This window comes from Phyllostomus discolor, chromosome 8 (assembly GCF_004126475.2).
Source record: "Phyllostomus discolor isolate MPI-MPIP mPhyDis1 chromosome 8, mPhyDis1.pri.v3, whole genome shotgun sequence".
Taxonomy (NCBI): domain Eukaryota; kingdom Metazoa; phylum Chordata; class Mammalia; order Chiroptera; family Phyllostomidae; genus Phyllostomus; species Phyllostomus discolor.
This window is the reverse complement of record NC_040910.2, coordinates 106,041,246-106,057,508: the sequence shown is the minus strand read 5'-3', so window position 1 is coordinate 106,057,508 and position 16,263 is coordinate 106,041,246. Positions and strand designations below refer to the sequence as shown.

The window sequence follows — 16,263 nt, the reverse complement described above, 5'->3', positions numbered from 1 at the left end:
CCCCTCACTGGCCCCTCAGCCTCCAGCCCTGTGCCCTCCGGCCTGAATGTACATTTGGTGGATCGCTCCTGGGCGTAACCCTCCCTGTGGCCCGTGGCTTGGAGTCCAGGCCCCGCTGTGGTCTGCGTGGTCTGCGGTGGGCGTGCCCCAGCCCCTGCCCACTGGCCCCGCCCCCTCACCCAGCGTCCTCCCCATTGGTTCTTGCTTCCTGATTTTTGTCCGAGCTGTTCCCTCTGCCTGGAAGGCCCTCACCTGCTCACCCATTGGGATCCAACACAGCCCTTGCTGCAGGACCACCCTGCTGCCAGCCAGACGGAGCTGCTGCCCTTTCTCTGCTCCGTGGTGCCCTGTGCGTGGCCATCATTCCACTTGTCACGCTGACGTGACAGTCCCCCACCCGCATCTCCAAATTCCCCCTCCTGGGGACGGCTAGATACAGCACACCCGCCAAGCCCGAGAACCTCTGGCTCCCAGGCTCCTGCCGGGCCTGCTGCTGCCTTTCTGTTGCCTGGAGCTCGGGCAGTGGAGGGAGGCCATGACCTTGTTGCACAGATGCGTGCGGTGCCGGGGGGAGGGCAGGGAGCCCCTTTGGGAGGCAGCCGTGAGGCTGTGGGCAGGAGGTGGTAAGCGGCCGAGCTGAGTGCTGCTGAGGGGAACCATGGGACAGGAGGGGACAGGCCGTTTTCGGAGGTCTTTTAACAGTGCACTTTCTCTGCACTCCGCTCAGGGCCTGTCTTAGTCTGTTCTGGCTGCTATGACAAATTACCATGGGCTGGTGGCTTAAATGACAGACATGTCTCAACTGGGGAGGCTAGAAGTTCAAGATCCGGGTGCCAGCAGACTCAGGGTCTGGTGGGAGCCCGCTCTCCGGCTTTTAGATCAGTGTGTTCCTGTGGCCTTTCCGTGGTGCACGCCCCAAAGAGACAGCAGGATCTCTCTCCCTCATAAGGGCGCCGATCCCATCGTGAGGGGCCCGCCCTCATGACTTCATCATAGCTATGTCCCAAAGGCCCTGCCCCTGAATACCATCACACTGGGGCTTCGACATACGCATTTGGAGGAAAACAAACATTCCATCCACAACGGGGCCCTGGCAGGAGACACTCAGCCTGGAGAGTTTGGGAAAGAGACAGATTACAAAGGGTCTGGTGAGGCCAGTGAAAGATCTCCCCCCGCCCTGGCCAGTCCCTCCTAAAGGACGAGACAACCGGCAAGGAAGGGTTGCTCCCTACAATTTGATAGCCGGCAGTGAGGCACGGGAAAGGAAGGGGCAGCGAAGCGCCCATGGTAAGGGTCAGTGCTAGTCATGACAGCTTCATGTTAGAGGCTGAGCGTCCTGGTGGCCTGGCCAAAAAGGGAAACAAGTTCATCTCAATGGAGTGAGTTGGCTGATTCTTCAGTTTTCAAGTAGGAGCTGTCTGAGACTTGTAACCGTGAGAAAAGTTCAATTCACTTATCCAAACCTCAGTTTCCTCACCTATAAAATGGGTATAATTACTTCTCTGCCTACAGAATGTGAAGATGAGATGAGAAAGCTCAGGGATGCCAGGCAAAAGAAGGACATCTACCCAGGGACACAGCTGGATATTGGCTGAGAGTTGTCCCATGACCCTCCCTTATTGCATGGGGAGCTGGGAAATGGAGAATAGTTTAGCTGCACACATTGCCCCCTTGACAAAACCCCAGGTTCTGATAGTGGAATGAAAAGGGACAGAGGAGACATGGGCAGACACGCAGTGACTAGGAACGAGACCTGAGCAACCTCATCCTTGTAGGCAGCTCAATGGGATGGGTAGCAAGGAGCTGAGCGCCTGGGTTGCAGCTCAGTGGGATGCGTAGCAAGCTGCTGACCGAGTAGCAGATCAGAAGGGGAGGCGCAGGCGCAGGTGAGGTGGACAGCCCTGGCTGAGCAGCCACGCCCGCGGAAGCCTGGCCCTGTCTGGGGCCAGGTCTCTGCTGCCTGCTTGTCCACCTCTGCGGGTATCAACGATGCCGGCGGAGACAGACACCGGCCTGGCTCGGTGGCAGGTGCCGTGCTGACGGCAAGGGAGGCTTCCTCTCCTGCCGGCACAACCAAGGCCTGGGAAACTGGGGACAATCCGGGGTGGGGGGCAGCACCCACCACGGTGGGGTTTCAACAACCAGTCACTAGCAGAAGTTTTAAAAACGAGTTATCATTTGTGAACCCGAAACTGCTCTTAAAAACAGCCTGCCAATGAAAACAGAGGAAGTTATTAAAAATAAGGAGTTATTAAAGTAAGTCTTGCACTAAAAAATGTTAAAAGTGTGTCCCTGCTCTTTGCTCTCCAGCCCCCGGGGGGAGGGGATGAGGATCTTTGTTCCCTGGGCTCCCTCCCCAAGAGCCACCTGGTCTTGAGAGGTGACCCCTGAGGTCACCTGCTGAAATGCCAGCTACAAGGCACGAAGTCCCTGCTCAGCAGTTCCTCGATCCATTGACCCCATTTCACAGATGAGGAGCACTGAGGTCCGGTGACGGAGGTGCGGGTGGAGAAGGCAGAGAACGCTCTGGGCTTCCTGGACGAGGATTCTGGGGAGACCCGGGCCTCGAGGAATCGCCTGGGGTCAGCGATCAGCACGGCCTGTCCACGGGCTGGCTCTCCTCATTGGCCGAGTCACTCACCAAGTGGTTATTGACTTCCTGGGGGTCATCGTACTGAGACTCGAGATCCACTGATCAGCATGGAAAACGTGTCACACGCAACACAAACAAACCCAGTACAAAACTCAAAGTCTGTGCTGGCAAACGCCACAGTGGTCACTCGAGTGGCCGCAGAACCACAGGTGGTTCATGACCGTTTTGCTTGTCTACTTTTAAGGAACACTATCCTGTCCCTTACGAATGTCTGAATACCTCCACCAGAACTTTCTATGGGAAAACGACCAAACACACATAAAAGTAGAGAGAACCGAGTCCCCATGTGCCCGTCACCCAGCCTCAGTGGTGACTAACCTCCTCCCCTTCTTGTCCCTGCTGCCAGCCTCACCTTGTTAAGTGTGTTTAAGCGAAATCAGACTCCGTGTCGTGTCCCGTGGAAGTGCGTTTGGGCGTTTCTGGGGCCCAGGGGTGTCGAACCGCTTTTGTGCCGCAGGGGACGTCTGCGGGTCCCTTCTCGGAACAGTGTTTTCAGATGCCCAAGATGAGACGTGTAAGCTTGTGAAGGAGACCTATCCCATGCACACAACATAAATCCAGTATACTGAAATAGTGATGGGAGTATTCAAACGTGTGAGGCTACGGTGATACGTGGGTGTCCTTGTTAATATATCACCTCCTGAGATCTGACAGCTGGCCTGTGGCCACTGCTACAGGGACGGAAGTCCAGCGAGTGTAGCCGGCCCGGGGTGGCGGGGCGCAGGCTCCCCGCACCTTCCCTGAGCCGGGAAACCGTGGAGCAGTGGCAGCACGTGAGCTCTTGGTCAGAAGAACTTTGTGACCCTATGTCCCTGATGCTTCCTGCTCTGTGACCTTGGATAAGTCACGTGGCCTAGGCTAAGCCATTTGCCCTCTCTGTAACAGTCACCCGTAACATCCTTCCAGGGGCGATAAAATAAAATAACACAAAGCATGGGCCTAGGGCGGGCTCAGTGAGCGTGGGTTCCTCCCTCCCGCCCTGCCCTGTGACCCCATGAATTGCCCTGGGAAAAGCTTAGTGTCTGGATGTGAACCCACGGATCAGAGGAAGCTGCTGACTCTGGGGACTGAAGTCAGAGAGTTAGGGGCTCCTCAGCCTTCTCCCCGAGGCTGGAGGTAGCTCAGGAGGCCCAAGGGCCAAGGGACATCACGGCTCACCAACACTGCCTGCCCACGGGCTGGACACCACTGACTGCCCCATCCTCCCTCACGGGGGCACTGTGGGTACCTTCACTTGGCTCCCAGCTGCTCCTGGAGCAGCCTGCCAGGTCAGGCCGGCCCTGTGACCTGCCCGCCTGCGGGACACAGCTCCATAGCTCACGGAGGCCTCCACCTTGGGCCCCTTGAGAAAGAGAGTGGGGGCTCTGAATGGGAAGTGAGGGGAGGCGACCGTGCTGGGGGTGCCCCACGGAGGGCCTGTGGCTCCTGTCCTTGCCGGAATTCCTCCTCCTCTCCCAACAGGCGCCCCCCGGAGCCTTCCCGGTGGAGCTGCCCTGCCCTGGGGATCGAGGAGCACGGGTCCTGGAGTCCAGAGCTCGAGGCTCTCTCCCTGAGAGGGCAGGCAGGTCAGCCCTCTCCAGAGCTTTTTCGGGTTACTACCCCCACCGCAGACTTGCCAGAAAAACCCATCGTGTTCCTCCAGCAAGCACCGAGTGCCCACTGAAACTGGAGTCCTAGGGATGCAGAGCAGACTCTGCCCTCCATGGTACCTAAATGATCCTCTTGTGCCCTGGCTGGTGTGGCTCAGTGGACTGCATGCCGTCCTGCGGATCAAGAGGCCACTGGTTCGATTCCCAGTTGGCCCACAAGCCTGGGTTGCAGGTATTTCTTGCCCGTGGTGTTTCTCTCCTTGTTTCTTCTCCCTCCCTTCCCCTCTCTAAAAATAAATAAATAAATAAAATCTTTAAAAAATAAACAATCGTCTTGTAAGTAATAGAATCTCACAGTGAGAAGCAGGAGAGGATGCCTCAAAGAACTGGGAGCAGGGGGACCTCTCAGAGGGGCCTGACCTCAGCACAAGAGCCCAAGGTGAGCGGGGCTAAAGGCCGTGTGGGTGACGTAAAGACAGGAGCTTCCAGGCGGGAGAGGGCGTGGCTGGGTCAGAACAGCGGAAATGGCTCTCTCCCGAAGATCCTGGCCGCCCCTGCTGGAGCTCCGCCCCTCACTGTCACCCAGGTAACCCCCCTGGCCTTCTCTCCTTGCTTCTCTCCCTTCCCTGTCCCTGCCAGGAGGTCCTAGAAAACAAGACAGCAGACTGCTCAGGTCCCCAATATATTCCCCATCCTTGTCCCAGGCCAGGGGAAGGGCTCAGAGGCCTAGTGCAGGAGAGAGGGGGCCCTGGAGCCTGCAAGGGACCAGTGGGAGTGTGTGTGTGTGTGTGTGTGTGTGGTGGGGGGTGTGTCTCACCTGTCCCCTGTTCAGGACACCCCCTCTGTCCTGCCCCCCAGTGGGGCACAGAAGGTAGTTCTCGAGCCTGGCCCTGCCTAGTCCCCTGGCACTGACCCTCAGGGGCCCTTGCCATGGGGTACCCTGTCCCAGGTGACTTTTTCCCAGGTCGGGCCTGGGGAGGTGGCCTGGGCCAGGTGTGTGCTGCCCAAGGCTGGGCGTCCGAGTGACTGTGCCCCAAGCTCGCGGCTCTCGTGGGAGGACGTGCCTGTCTTCACAGCCTGGCGAGTCGGTGCGCCTCCTTCTGGCCTCTCTCTGGCCCAGCAGGAGTCAGAGGGCCTGTATCGGGAGGGAGGGCAGGAGGCTGAGGGACTGGGCCCGGCTGACCTTTAGGGTCAGAGCAGCGGCGGGATGGGAAGGGGCACGTGACTCAAAGACGCCACTCCGGCGGTGCCTGCGGGGCCTTCTGGGCTATGGCAGACGTCAGCTGGGCCAAAACGTTTACTTGAAGAGCAACCCAGGGGCTGAGCCTTAGTTTCTCTGTCTGTAAAATGGGCCGCTTTGCCCGCTCTGCCTCTTTTGTGGGGTGGCTGACTGACCTTGCCCCGAGGCAGCTGGAAGGTGGAGGCATGACGTGGGTGGCACTGCTCTCTGGTGGCCGGAGCTGGAGTTGCGGGGCGCCTGTGCCTGGACCCAGATGGTGCCACCCCCGTGGGGACGGGCAGGGTCCCCTTCGTCTCTCTGTCTTCTCCACTTCATTTCCTCCTTCTTCACCCCAGACTTCCCAGGGACCTCAGGACTGCTTTGTCACGAGCAGGGAACATCGGTTCAGCAGACGTCCCTTCAGCAGGAGTGGAATGGCCCCCTCTGTCGGCCCGTCTGTGCCGGGTGTCGGACTGCGGAGCTCCTGGAGACTCAGCGAGACTGTCCAGGGAGCTCAAAGTGGAGGCTAGTGGCGAGCCGCCCGTCAGGGCGTCAGCGTCAGGATGAATGAGAGCATGTCACTGTCCAAGAGCGGGGAGTCCTGTGGGGCCTGACTGGAGGGGGTGGCAGAGGTGCCGGTGGGACCCCAAATGGGGAGAGTGTGAATGTGGTGCCGGATCGTTGGCCCCTGTTGGCATGGTGACGGTGACACTATATAAGATTGCAAGGAGAGGCTGACAGCTGATTTTCAGCCCTTCTTGCAGAGGATGGGGAGTCCCCAGGGGTAATGTGTGTCTGTGTATTAGGACTTTAAAAACCACTTTTTAGCCCTGCTAATGGGTGGGTGGGGTCTCATTCTGGGAGATGAAAGGCTCCGAAATTAGATGGTGGTGGTGGCTGCACATTTCTGTGAGTATACTGGAAACCACTGATTGGACACTTTGAAGTGCTAAATTTCATGGTATGCAAATTATAGCTTTTTTATTTTTAAAAAATATTTTATTTACTCAATTTTAGAGAGAGGGGAAGAGAAGGAGAAAGAGAGGGAGAGAATCAATGTGTGGTTGCTTCTCGAGCGCCCCCTACTGGGGACCTGGCCCACAACTCAGACATGTGCCCTGACTGGGAATCGAACTGGCGACCCTTTGGTTTGCAGGCTGCGCTCAATCCCCTGAGCCACACCAGCCAGGGCAATTATAGCTTTTTTAAAAAAGAGGGATAGGGTTGTTATAGACTAAATGTTTGTGTCCCCCCAAGTTGGTGTGTTGAAACCCTAACCCCCAGTGTGATGGCATTAGTAGGTGGGGCCTTTGGGGAGTGATTAGGTCATCAACTCTCAGGAAAGGGAACTGCGGTCTTAAAAAAGAGACCCCAGAGCGCTCCCTCCCCCTCCTGCCGTGGGAGGACACCATGGGAAAAGGCGGTCATCCAAGAACCGGGAAGTGGGCCCTCACCAGGCAGGGGGTCCTGGACTTCCAGCCTCCGGAACCGTGAGAAATAAAGTTTTGTTGTTTGGAAGCCACCCAGTCTACAGCATTTTGTTGTAGCAGCCAGAAAGAACTAAGTAAGACTCCGTGCCTGGTGTTTATATTGATTGAGTAATCAATATTTGTGAATGAATAAATGAGCCCAGATAGAAGGAAACGTTCTTATTGCCACACTGGTCCCCTGGAGAGCCCATGGGCAGGGTACTCGGACCCTCCTTCCTGGGTTGTGTCTCTTGTCTATGCTGTGTCACGGTCATCGGACCCTGAAGGCACCTTGTCAGCAAGCCTCTGCCCCAGACGCACCTTGGGCCCCTGTCCTGGGCTCAGGCTCTGGGTGGGGGCCGTGTTTGGGGAAGGAGCTCCTGGAATTTCTTAAGCTTGCGGGGAGAGAGTGCCGGAGGGATGGACTAGAGACGGATTCGCATGGGAGGATGGGTGATTCACACCGGAGAGTGCGGGGAGGAGGTCAGCTCACTGTCTGAGGATGAGGCCTCAACGCACAAGAGCTTTAGAGGGGAGACACCGGAAATGTCTGGGAGGTAAATTAAGCCAGACTTGGTGACCGATTGGGTATTGAAAAGAGGGGCACTGGGGCGCCAAGAACCACCCCAACGTTTTACAAGAAGCATTGTCTGGCCATCTCTTTTTTGGCCCGCAGGTTGCCCCGGTCCCAGGGCTTAGAAATGGCCACTGGACTCTTCCGCTGCCTACAGTCCACTCAGGACTTACGGCGACCCCGTAGCTGTCCGTCCTGCGCTGGGCGCAGGGGGACACGTACCCTGCGCGGAAGGGGTGCAGACGCACTCCGACCCCTGCCGGCCTCCGGATAAGGGGTGCTCTGGGGCGGCGGGAGAGAGACCTGTCTTCACCCGGACACGTCCGAGCGGGGTCTCCGGGAAGCACAGGTGTTTGCCAGGGTGGACAGAGGTGGGCAAAGTGAGTGCGCGCCGGAGGTGAATCTCGTGGAAAGGTGGGAAGGCGAGTGAAGGGAGAAGAGAGAGGGCTGTGGCGGGCTGGAGCACGGCAGTGTGAACGCGAGGGCTGGAGCGTGTGCGACGCGCCAGACTGGGCAGCGCGTGGAGACCGTCCTGGGGTTTGGGTTGATCTCGCAGCCCTCGGGGAGAGAAAGACACGATGTTGCCCAAACTCACGGGCCAACTCCAGGAAAGGCAGCGCAAACCCAGACGAGACAGGAGGAAGCGGGTGCTCCCAATTAAGGACTTCCGAGTCCCCGAGAAGCTGAGGTTTTGGGCAGAACCATTCTCTGGAGGTGGAGAGGGGGGGAGAAGCTCTGCGTTCAGAACCCAGCCCGCGCGAAACCAGCTGGAACCTTCGCTCGAGTCTTTTTGCTCTTCTTTTATTTTTTTTTTCGCCTTGTTCCGCCACCATGAGCTCGCCCCGGCGCGAGCTCCGGGCCCGAGCTCCACTTGTTGCTCCTCGGCCGCCCCCTCCCGCTCGTGGATCGGCCCGGCGGGCGCCAAGCCAGGCGCAGGTTATAAAGGCCGAGCTGTGACAGCTGACTGCTGTCCCAAGATGCGCCCCATGGAATCGGGTGAGGGATGCGCCGGGGATGGGCCCGGGAACTCCCCAGCGATCACCCCCGCATCCCCTCCCGCAGACAGTCCCGCTCCAGAGCCCTCCGCCGAGCGGGCACCCACTGCGGGACAGGGGGAAGGGTCCGGATCCCCTTCTGTCGCGGGACCCCCAGCCGGAGCTTGCCCGGCTCCCGAGGCTGGATCAGAGGCGGGAGCCCCACGCGCGACCTCATTCGCGCCAGTCCAAGGGGATGCCCAGTCTGTGACCAGCAACTCGGACGCGCCGAAGACCCGCTTCATATCCCAAGGGTCTCCCCAGACCACTGAGCTGGGGACGCGAAACGCAGCGGACACCTGGAAGATGCCAACTGCGTATACTGGCCAGCAGTCGGGGGTATCGTGCCCGGAGCGCTCCACCTTTATTCCGGAGCAGGAGGAAGGTAAACCAACCTGGTCCCGGGACCCCGAAGCGGAGGAGACTAGGGCAGCTCAGGGGAGGAGGGGCGTCATCGGGTCCAGGCGCTCCGGCCCCTCTGGCACTCAGTCCCCCTCCTCCACCCGCCCACGCGTTGTCACTGTCTGCAGTGCCCGTCCGGCCGCCTCTTTCCCACCTCCTCCCCTTCTCTCGGTCCCTGATTTCCGTCAGTGGGCCAGGTCCCGGGGCCCGCGCGCTCCCCCGCCCCCACTGCACGCCTGTTGCTGCGCCAGATCTGCGCACTCTCGTGCCCACCTCCCGGGTCTACCGCAGTGCCAGGAGAGGGGCGGGGGCTGCGGGAGGGCGCTGCCCGCGCGCTCTGAGCCTGCGCTGGCCCGCAGCGCCAGCCGCCACCGGAAGGTGGGTGGGCAGAGGGGGAGGTTTCGCCAACCTCTTGGCTGCCGGGCGGGTTAAGGCGCAGCTCTCCCCAACTGCCCCCAGCCTGGGGGGCGGGGGACGGGCCCTCACGCAGACTCTGCCGCTTCTTTTCCCTCGCATCTTTCTCTGGGTCTCGGGAGATCTGCGGCTTGGGTCTAGGAGCTCAGGCGCTCCGACTCCAGTGCCGGAGAAACCGCTTTCCCTCTCCTCTCCGCGCGCAACAGGTGCAGGGGTGATGACTGCGCCTCTTTTTACGACCCGCGCGGCCCCGACGAGGTGGCCACAGCTCCCCCTGGCGATGGCGCGATGAGTCAGTCTGCGGCCGCACTTGCACTAGCTGCCCCCATTCTCCCCAGTGCCGGGGGCCCAGGCAGCCCGAGAGCCCATTTCCACCTGAGCCTGGAGGACCGTGGTCTCCTAACCCCTCCGGGGGAAGCGGGGGGTGCGGGGAGGGGGAGGGAGGGCGCGGGAGAAGGAAGGAAAAGAGTCCCGTTGGCTCTGGGAGCAGGGACCAGAATGCTGAGTCCCGGGGGGTGTGGAGAGGACGTTGGGAGCAGGAAAGAGCCCAGTCGTCTCCTCCCTTGTTGCTGACCCCTTGTTGTCAAGGGAGACTGGGGTCAGGGCAGGAAGGAGAGGGTGCAGGGTAGCAGACCCGCCCCCCCCCCCCCCCCCCCCGCCTTTTCCCTGACCCGGCTGCTCCACTGTCTCTTGCAGCACTGTGTCCTGACCAGCCCCTGCCAGCCAAGAAGATCACCCCAGAGGATGGCAAAGTGGTGACAGAGTTGCTAGAGGAGGTGTGCTGCCTCCCCCCCCCCACCACCACAGAGCCCACCCGAACCTTAGCCAGCCCCTGTCTGCATTCTGTCCTGCAGGGGTGGGGGCTTGTCTATTTCCTGCCTGGCTACCTCTCTAGGGGCCAAGCTAGGAGTCCCTCTTATGGGAAGCAGGTACATGTAAGATGTCCAGGCTGGAAGAGCTTTTAGAGCCCTCTGGTCTGATCTGCTCTTTTTCCATAAAGGGAAACTGAGTCAGGTCCCACACAGGTGAATGGCAGACTCTTGTCTAGGGGATGGGGAGGGTTCGACCTAGTCTCCTAGCTTCCCTCTGACCCCTGCGTGCTCCCTGGCTTCTCCCACCTGTCTGGGAGACCCCGGAAACCGGGAATTTATTTCCCATGGATGGGGGTCCCTCTGCAGAGAGAGCGGGATCCGGACACAGCAGCTCGCATAGACCAGTCCCTGGTGAAACGGAACGACGTCCTGATGGAGGAGAACAGCAAGCTGGAAGCCATGCTGGGCTCGGCCAGGGAGGAGGTGACTTGGGGGTGGGGGGAGGCTGTGAGGGGCGTGCCCTCTCAGCCCACCTGCGGCTCCCCTGCCCCGCCCCAACCCAGGGCTACTTTCCCCCCTCCCCCTGCCAGATTTTACACCTCAGACGCCAGGTGAGCTTGCGGGATGATCTCCTTCAGCTCTACTCAGACTCTGATGATGATGAGGAGGAGGAGGAGGAGGAAGAAGAGGAGGAAGAAGAGGAGGAAGAGGAGAAGCAGCAGCATAATCATCCCCGTGAACCCCCTGAGCGGTGAGGGCCCTGCCTTTGCACCTGACGACCCAGGTTTCTCGTTTGCAGACAGGGGCGTGGACGGACGGCGTGCCTGCCGGCAGAGTTGCCGGGGCTGACTGGGATGCCACGCTTAGTCCAGGCGGGCTGGGAGCTGGCCCCCCCAGCCTGAACCCTGGCAGCACCCTGACTCCCATCACTCCCTCCCCAGGACACCGCTGCCCGAGCTGGAGCACCACTGCCCGCAGCTGGAAGCCCTGCAGGAGCAGCTGCGGCTGCTGGAGGAGGAGAACGGGCAGCTGAGGGAGGAGGTGAGACAGGCGGGGGGAGAGGGAAGGGGGAGGGAGGCGAGGGCCAGCCCGAGGGCAGGGGCCGTTGACTGGCCTGCTCCTTCCTCTCTCCCTCCTTCCAGGTTTCTCAGCTTGATGTCCTCGACGAGGAGATGCTTATTCTGCAATGTGTGGAGCAGTTTGGTACATGAAGTTGTCACCTGGGGTGGGGGGTTGTTTCTTGGAGCAGAGGGCAGAACTCAGGATCCGAGACCCGAGTTCAAGTCCCAGTTCTGGCACTTCCTGGCTGTGTGAGCTTGGACGGGTTCCTTGACCTTTCTGAACCTTCATCTTTAGAACGGGGGTCGATCATCTCAGCTCTCCTGACCTCTCCAGGGCTCACAGCTGAGGAACTGCTCTGTGCAAACTGTAAAGAGCTGCACAGAGGCTGTGGGTCTCCTGGAAGCCAGCCTCCTTTTGTTACTTGGGGTTAGGGGAGAAGGGGGCTGGGAGCGAAGGAGGGAGGGAGCCGGGAACTTCCAGAGACCAGGCACCCGTGGCACTGGGGCTGGGGCACTTCAGAGCCCCGCCTTAGATGGCAGCTGTGCCTGGCCCTGTATGAAGATGGGCCAGGGGCACGGCACTTGTGCCTGAAGAGCTCAGCCTGGCTGGCGGCATGCAGACGTGAGGCGGCAACAGCCCTTTCCCTCACCTCAAGCCTCATCCTTCTTTCCCTGGGTTCCCCAGCTCCCTGAACGGCCCCACGGGTCCCCAGGCCCCTAAAGGAAGAGCCAACCCCCCCATTCTGCGGCTTCTTCCTTCTACAAAAGGCTCAGGTCTCTCCCTGGTCCTCCCTCCCCCGGCTGCTGCTAGCCCAGGCTGCCTCTCAAGGGGCCTCCCTGCCTGTACCGCCCCCCGCCCCACCTTTCCAGGCCCTCTGTGCACAGCCCAAATGAGTGTTCTAGAAGCGAGTTTGCCTGTGTCCCTCTTCTTCTTAAACCTCCCCAGTAACTTCCCTCTGGCCAAAGCATAAAGCCCCAACTCCCTGCCAGCCTCAGAGAGCTGGGCCCTGCCCACTGCCCCAGCCACTCCGTCCCAGCGTCCTGCGATGTCCCCTGGGCCTCCCCACACCCCGCCTGGGCCGTTCCTTCCCTGCCGCCTGGCTGAGCCCTCTGTGCCCTCAGGGGGTCTTCACTTCGAGGCTTTGCAAGCAAGTCCAGGCTGGGCTGCTCCATGACAGTCAGCACCATGCACCCTTGTGACTTCTATTTCCATCAGTCCCCCCCGCTCCGCCCCCCGCTAGACCTGAGTGCAGTGGGGCTGGGACCAGGTCTGGTGGACTGCGCTCACCCAATGCCCTGCTCCACGTCAGTCAGTAGCGGCTTGTTGGAAAGGAGGCCTGAGTTAGGAATGCCACCCCAGTGGACCCAAGGGTACTCTGCAGGAGCCGAGGGTAGGGGTGGACAGAGGCCTCTGGGAGGACCAGAACTGACCTCCTGTCCCCACTCCTCCCCAGCGGAGGCCAGCCAGCAGATGGCTGAGCTGTCGGAGGTGCTGGTGCTCAGGATGGAGAACTATGACCTGCAGCAGGAGGAGGTCACCCAGCTGCGGACCCAGGTCACCAGCCTGCAGGAGCGCTGCCAGTCGGTGCGTTGGGGCGTGTGGGAGGCTCCCTCCTTGTGTCATGGCCCCAAGGGACCATTTCCCTGCCCTGACCCCCTGAAGCTGTCAGCCCAGCCAGGCCCCAGGCCATAGGCAGAGTTGGAGGAGACCTCGGCGAGCCCCTGCTCTTGCCCCCTCATCCCAGGGAAGGGACCAAAGCGGTCCAGGAATCAGGCCACCTACCCCCCTCTTCCCCGTCTGGCCTGATTTCACGTGACTTCCTACTTGAAGGGCTGGCAAAGACTCACTGATGTGTGCCTGGGAAGACTTGCCCGAAACAGGGGGTGCCTAGCAGCGGGGGGCTTTGTGGGTGGGGCTCACCGGTCTTCTGTTCTTCCAGTATGGAGCTGAGACGGAGAAGTTGCAGCAGCAGCTGGCTTCGGAGAAAGAAATCCAGATGCAGCTCCAAGACGAGGTGAGGCTCCCCCCTGGGCTCCTGCCCCTGGCCCTTGAGAGCCTCTGACCCCAACTCTCGCGAGAAGGACAAGCTCCTGGCACCAGGGGCGGGTCTGTTTCTCTCCTCACCCTCCGTGTCTGGCACTGGGCCTGACCCTGGAAGTTCAGTCGGAGTCTGAGTGCAGTGGAGTCCGGGCACCTGCTGGGGTCGCCCTGCACGTCCCGTGGGTTTGGAGCCTGGGCCTCCTGCCTCTTAGCCCAGCTTCCCGGCCCCCTGGGGAGATGGGGGGCCGGGGGTGCCTGAGTCCCGCGGGTGGGTTCCAGCTGCAGGACCTCCGGGAGAAGTACATGGAGTGCGGGGGCATGCTGACCGAGGACCAGGGGGATGGGAAGCCCCTCCGCCAGCGAGCCCCCGCGTCCAAGGACTCTGCCACCGGCTCTACACACAACGGCCCTCCGGTGAGGACCCCCTGCCGGCGGCCTTTCCACTCGTGTCCCCTGTGTCTCAGCCCTGCCGGGTGGTCTGTCCTCGGCCCCTGCTTGTCTCTGGACGTGTGGGTGGGGTTCAGTGGGGACCCGCTGGTAATGTCCCGCCCCTTCTCTGTAGGAGGGGCTTCCAGATGGGCAGGAGCCCCCGCCTGAGGAGCGCAGACGGTCTGTGAGGAGGATTGTTCTGGACCCTCTGTTTATTATGGAAGGGTACGCGGCGGGCCCCCAGGCCCTGCTGACCTGCACTCACTCTTGCCTTTCCTGCAGCGGGAGGGACTTGCCCTCCTGCTTCTACCTTCAAGCCAGTGCCCGTCCTCCCGCCGCCTTCACTGCCCAGCCCCTCCCACTCCCCCGCCCTTTTCTCTCCCCCCAGGGTCTGGGTCTGGGCTCCTCATCCCCCCCACCCCCAGGATTTCTGCATGCTGGGGCCCCAGGGACTTGGCAGTTTTAGCTTCCGCTGCCTTGGACCGTGATGGTCCTTCTCTCTGTTGAGGAATTATGAAATAAACTCAGAGGAGACTTGACACCTGGGGTAAGCCAACCAGGGGCACCCCCCCCCGGCCCTCCCCTTTCAGCAGCCAGGCAGCTGCCTGCAGCTGCTTCTGTGGCCCTCTGGCCCTGGACACGGCCCGGATCTCTGCTGAGTGGAAAGTCATTCTGGGAAGGAGCTGCTTCCTTTGACTTCAGATCTGGCCCCATCGGTGGCCGTCCGGTTTCAGGCAGCCCCTAGTGGAGCCTGGAGCTTTCCCTTTACCTGACCAGGGGTTGAGAGGCACATGGACACTGGCCTCGGAGCTGGGAACACCTGGGACTGAGTCCCAGTTTTGATCCCTTTTTTGGCTGTGTGTCCTTGGGCAAGTCACTTGACCTGTCTGAGCCTTACTGTGACAACTAGCCATGGGATGGGGTGTAAAGGTTAAAGAATGAGAGAGGGGGCGGTGGCAGTATCATCCCTGTTAGTCTCTGCTGAGCAGCAGGGTGGGGGGGCTAAGGGAGGGCGGGGCCTGTGCAGTGTTGGAGACCACTCTTCCTCCTTCCTGCTGGGAGCTCTGGCTGCGTGTTAGATACCCTGAAGCTGGTCCCCAGCTCCCCTCCCTCCTGGCCGGGACAGGACGGTGTTGTAGTTCTGGGTCTGTGTATGGACCGAGCAGAGGGTAGGATCGCTCCTCAGCCCTCCACCCCCGTGGCGATGCTGGGACTGGCAGGCAGGGGCCTGGTAAGCCTTGCCTGTCTCCCTGCCCAGGTGTGAGCTGTACTGCAGCGACGAGCAGGAGCAGGAGCCGGATCAGGAGCAGGAGCAGGAGCAGGGGTTCGAGGCTGAGGAGGGGTCCACGCCAGCAGAGGAGTTCACGCTGGTGGAGCTGTTGGTGCCTGAGGAGGATCTGGGGGCCATAGAAGAGGTAGTGCCGGCCGAGAACAGGGTGACAGAACACGCGGAGCTGGTGTTGGAGGAGGCTGAGGCCTGGGAGGAGGTAGAGCTGGAACTGGATGAGACGGCCCCGAGGAATGTGGTGACCTCGACCCTGGAGGCCACTAGCTTGGGCCTCTCACACCTGGACATTAAGCATGTCCTCCAGCAACTGGCCAACTGGCAGGACACCCATTACAGGCAGCAGCCGAGGCAGAAGACACCCCAGAAAGGTGAGTGCTCCCATGGGGCCTCCCTCCAGCCAACCGGACAAGCTGCAGATCTTCAAGCCGATGAAAGGTGAGGGTAGGTGAGCCCCCACCAAGTGCTCACTTACCCCAGCCTGGCCCCACCCAGTGTGCTGATTTGCATGGACTTTGTATATCACTTGCATAGGCACCTCAAGTTCCCCTCAGCTGGGATGGGCCCCAATGCTCATTTACATGCAATTTGCATAGGATTCCAGATCTCCACCCCCTTTTCTCCTAGGGGCTGGGCTGGGGGTCAGGGCCAGGACTGTAGCTTCCCATGCACCTCAGCTTCCTGTCTCTGCCCACCCCCTTCCCCCTGCCACTCTCATTCTACCTCCCCCACCCCCAAGGCCCCCTAACCCTGCAGCAGAGGCAGCAGGAGGCCAAAACAAACATGGGGGGCAGGACCATGGAGTAGCCGCCCAGGTTGCAGACCAAGGACTCTCGAAGGCTGGAGCAGGACAGGGCCAGCCGCCCTCCCATGGCCTGGGAGGAAAAGGGGCCTTCTGGGGCAAAGGCCTCCACCAAGGGCAGTCGGACCAGTCCCCTGGGTGAGTCTGAAGGTGGGCTGAGGCCTCCAACAGGGTGGCAGGGTGGGTCAGGGTCTCCTCTCCCCAGCCAGGAGCTCCAAAGGTTGGGGACCTGTGCCTACTGAGTGCGGGCTGTGTGCCTGGCCGTGTGCCTGGCCGTGTGCCTGGCCGTGTGCCTGGCCGTGTAACGGGGCCGTGCGAGCCCTGCCTTCTCCAGGGGCTCACAGAGACATCAGAGATGGTGTGCCGACACATGCCATCTTCTTTAATCTTATCTTCACACCCCTGTGGGTAGGTATTATCACCTCCATTTATCTGGTGAAGAAACTGAGGTTCAGAGAAGGAAAGTAACTCATTCAAGG

General features: G+C 60.7%; 1 protein-coding gene across 1 annotated transcript; it reads left to right on the top strand.

Annotated features, from left to right (window-relative positions):
* The first annotated feature begins 8,356 nt into the window (after positions 1 to 8,356).
* Positions 8,357 to 15,712, top strand: HAP1 (huntingtin associated protein 1). Its single transcript, XM_028520411.2, is given in 12 exon segments — positions 8,357 to 8,923; positions 10,051 to 10,130; positions 10,533 to 10,649; positions 10,757 to 10,917; positions 11,108 to 11,207; positions 11,309 to 11,369; positions 12,682 to 12,812; positions 13,168 to 13,242; positions 13,548 to 13,682; positions 13,831 to 13,922; positions 14,956 to 15,368; positions 15,371 to 15,712. Coding segments are annotated over 12 exon segments (1,854 nt in total). The 5' UTR covers positions 8,357 to 8,481; the 3' UTR covers positions 15,418 to 15,712.
* The last annotated feature ends 551 nt before the right edge of the window (positions 15,713 to 16,263 follow it).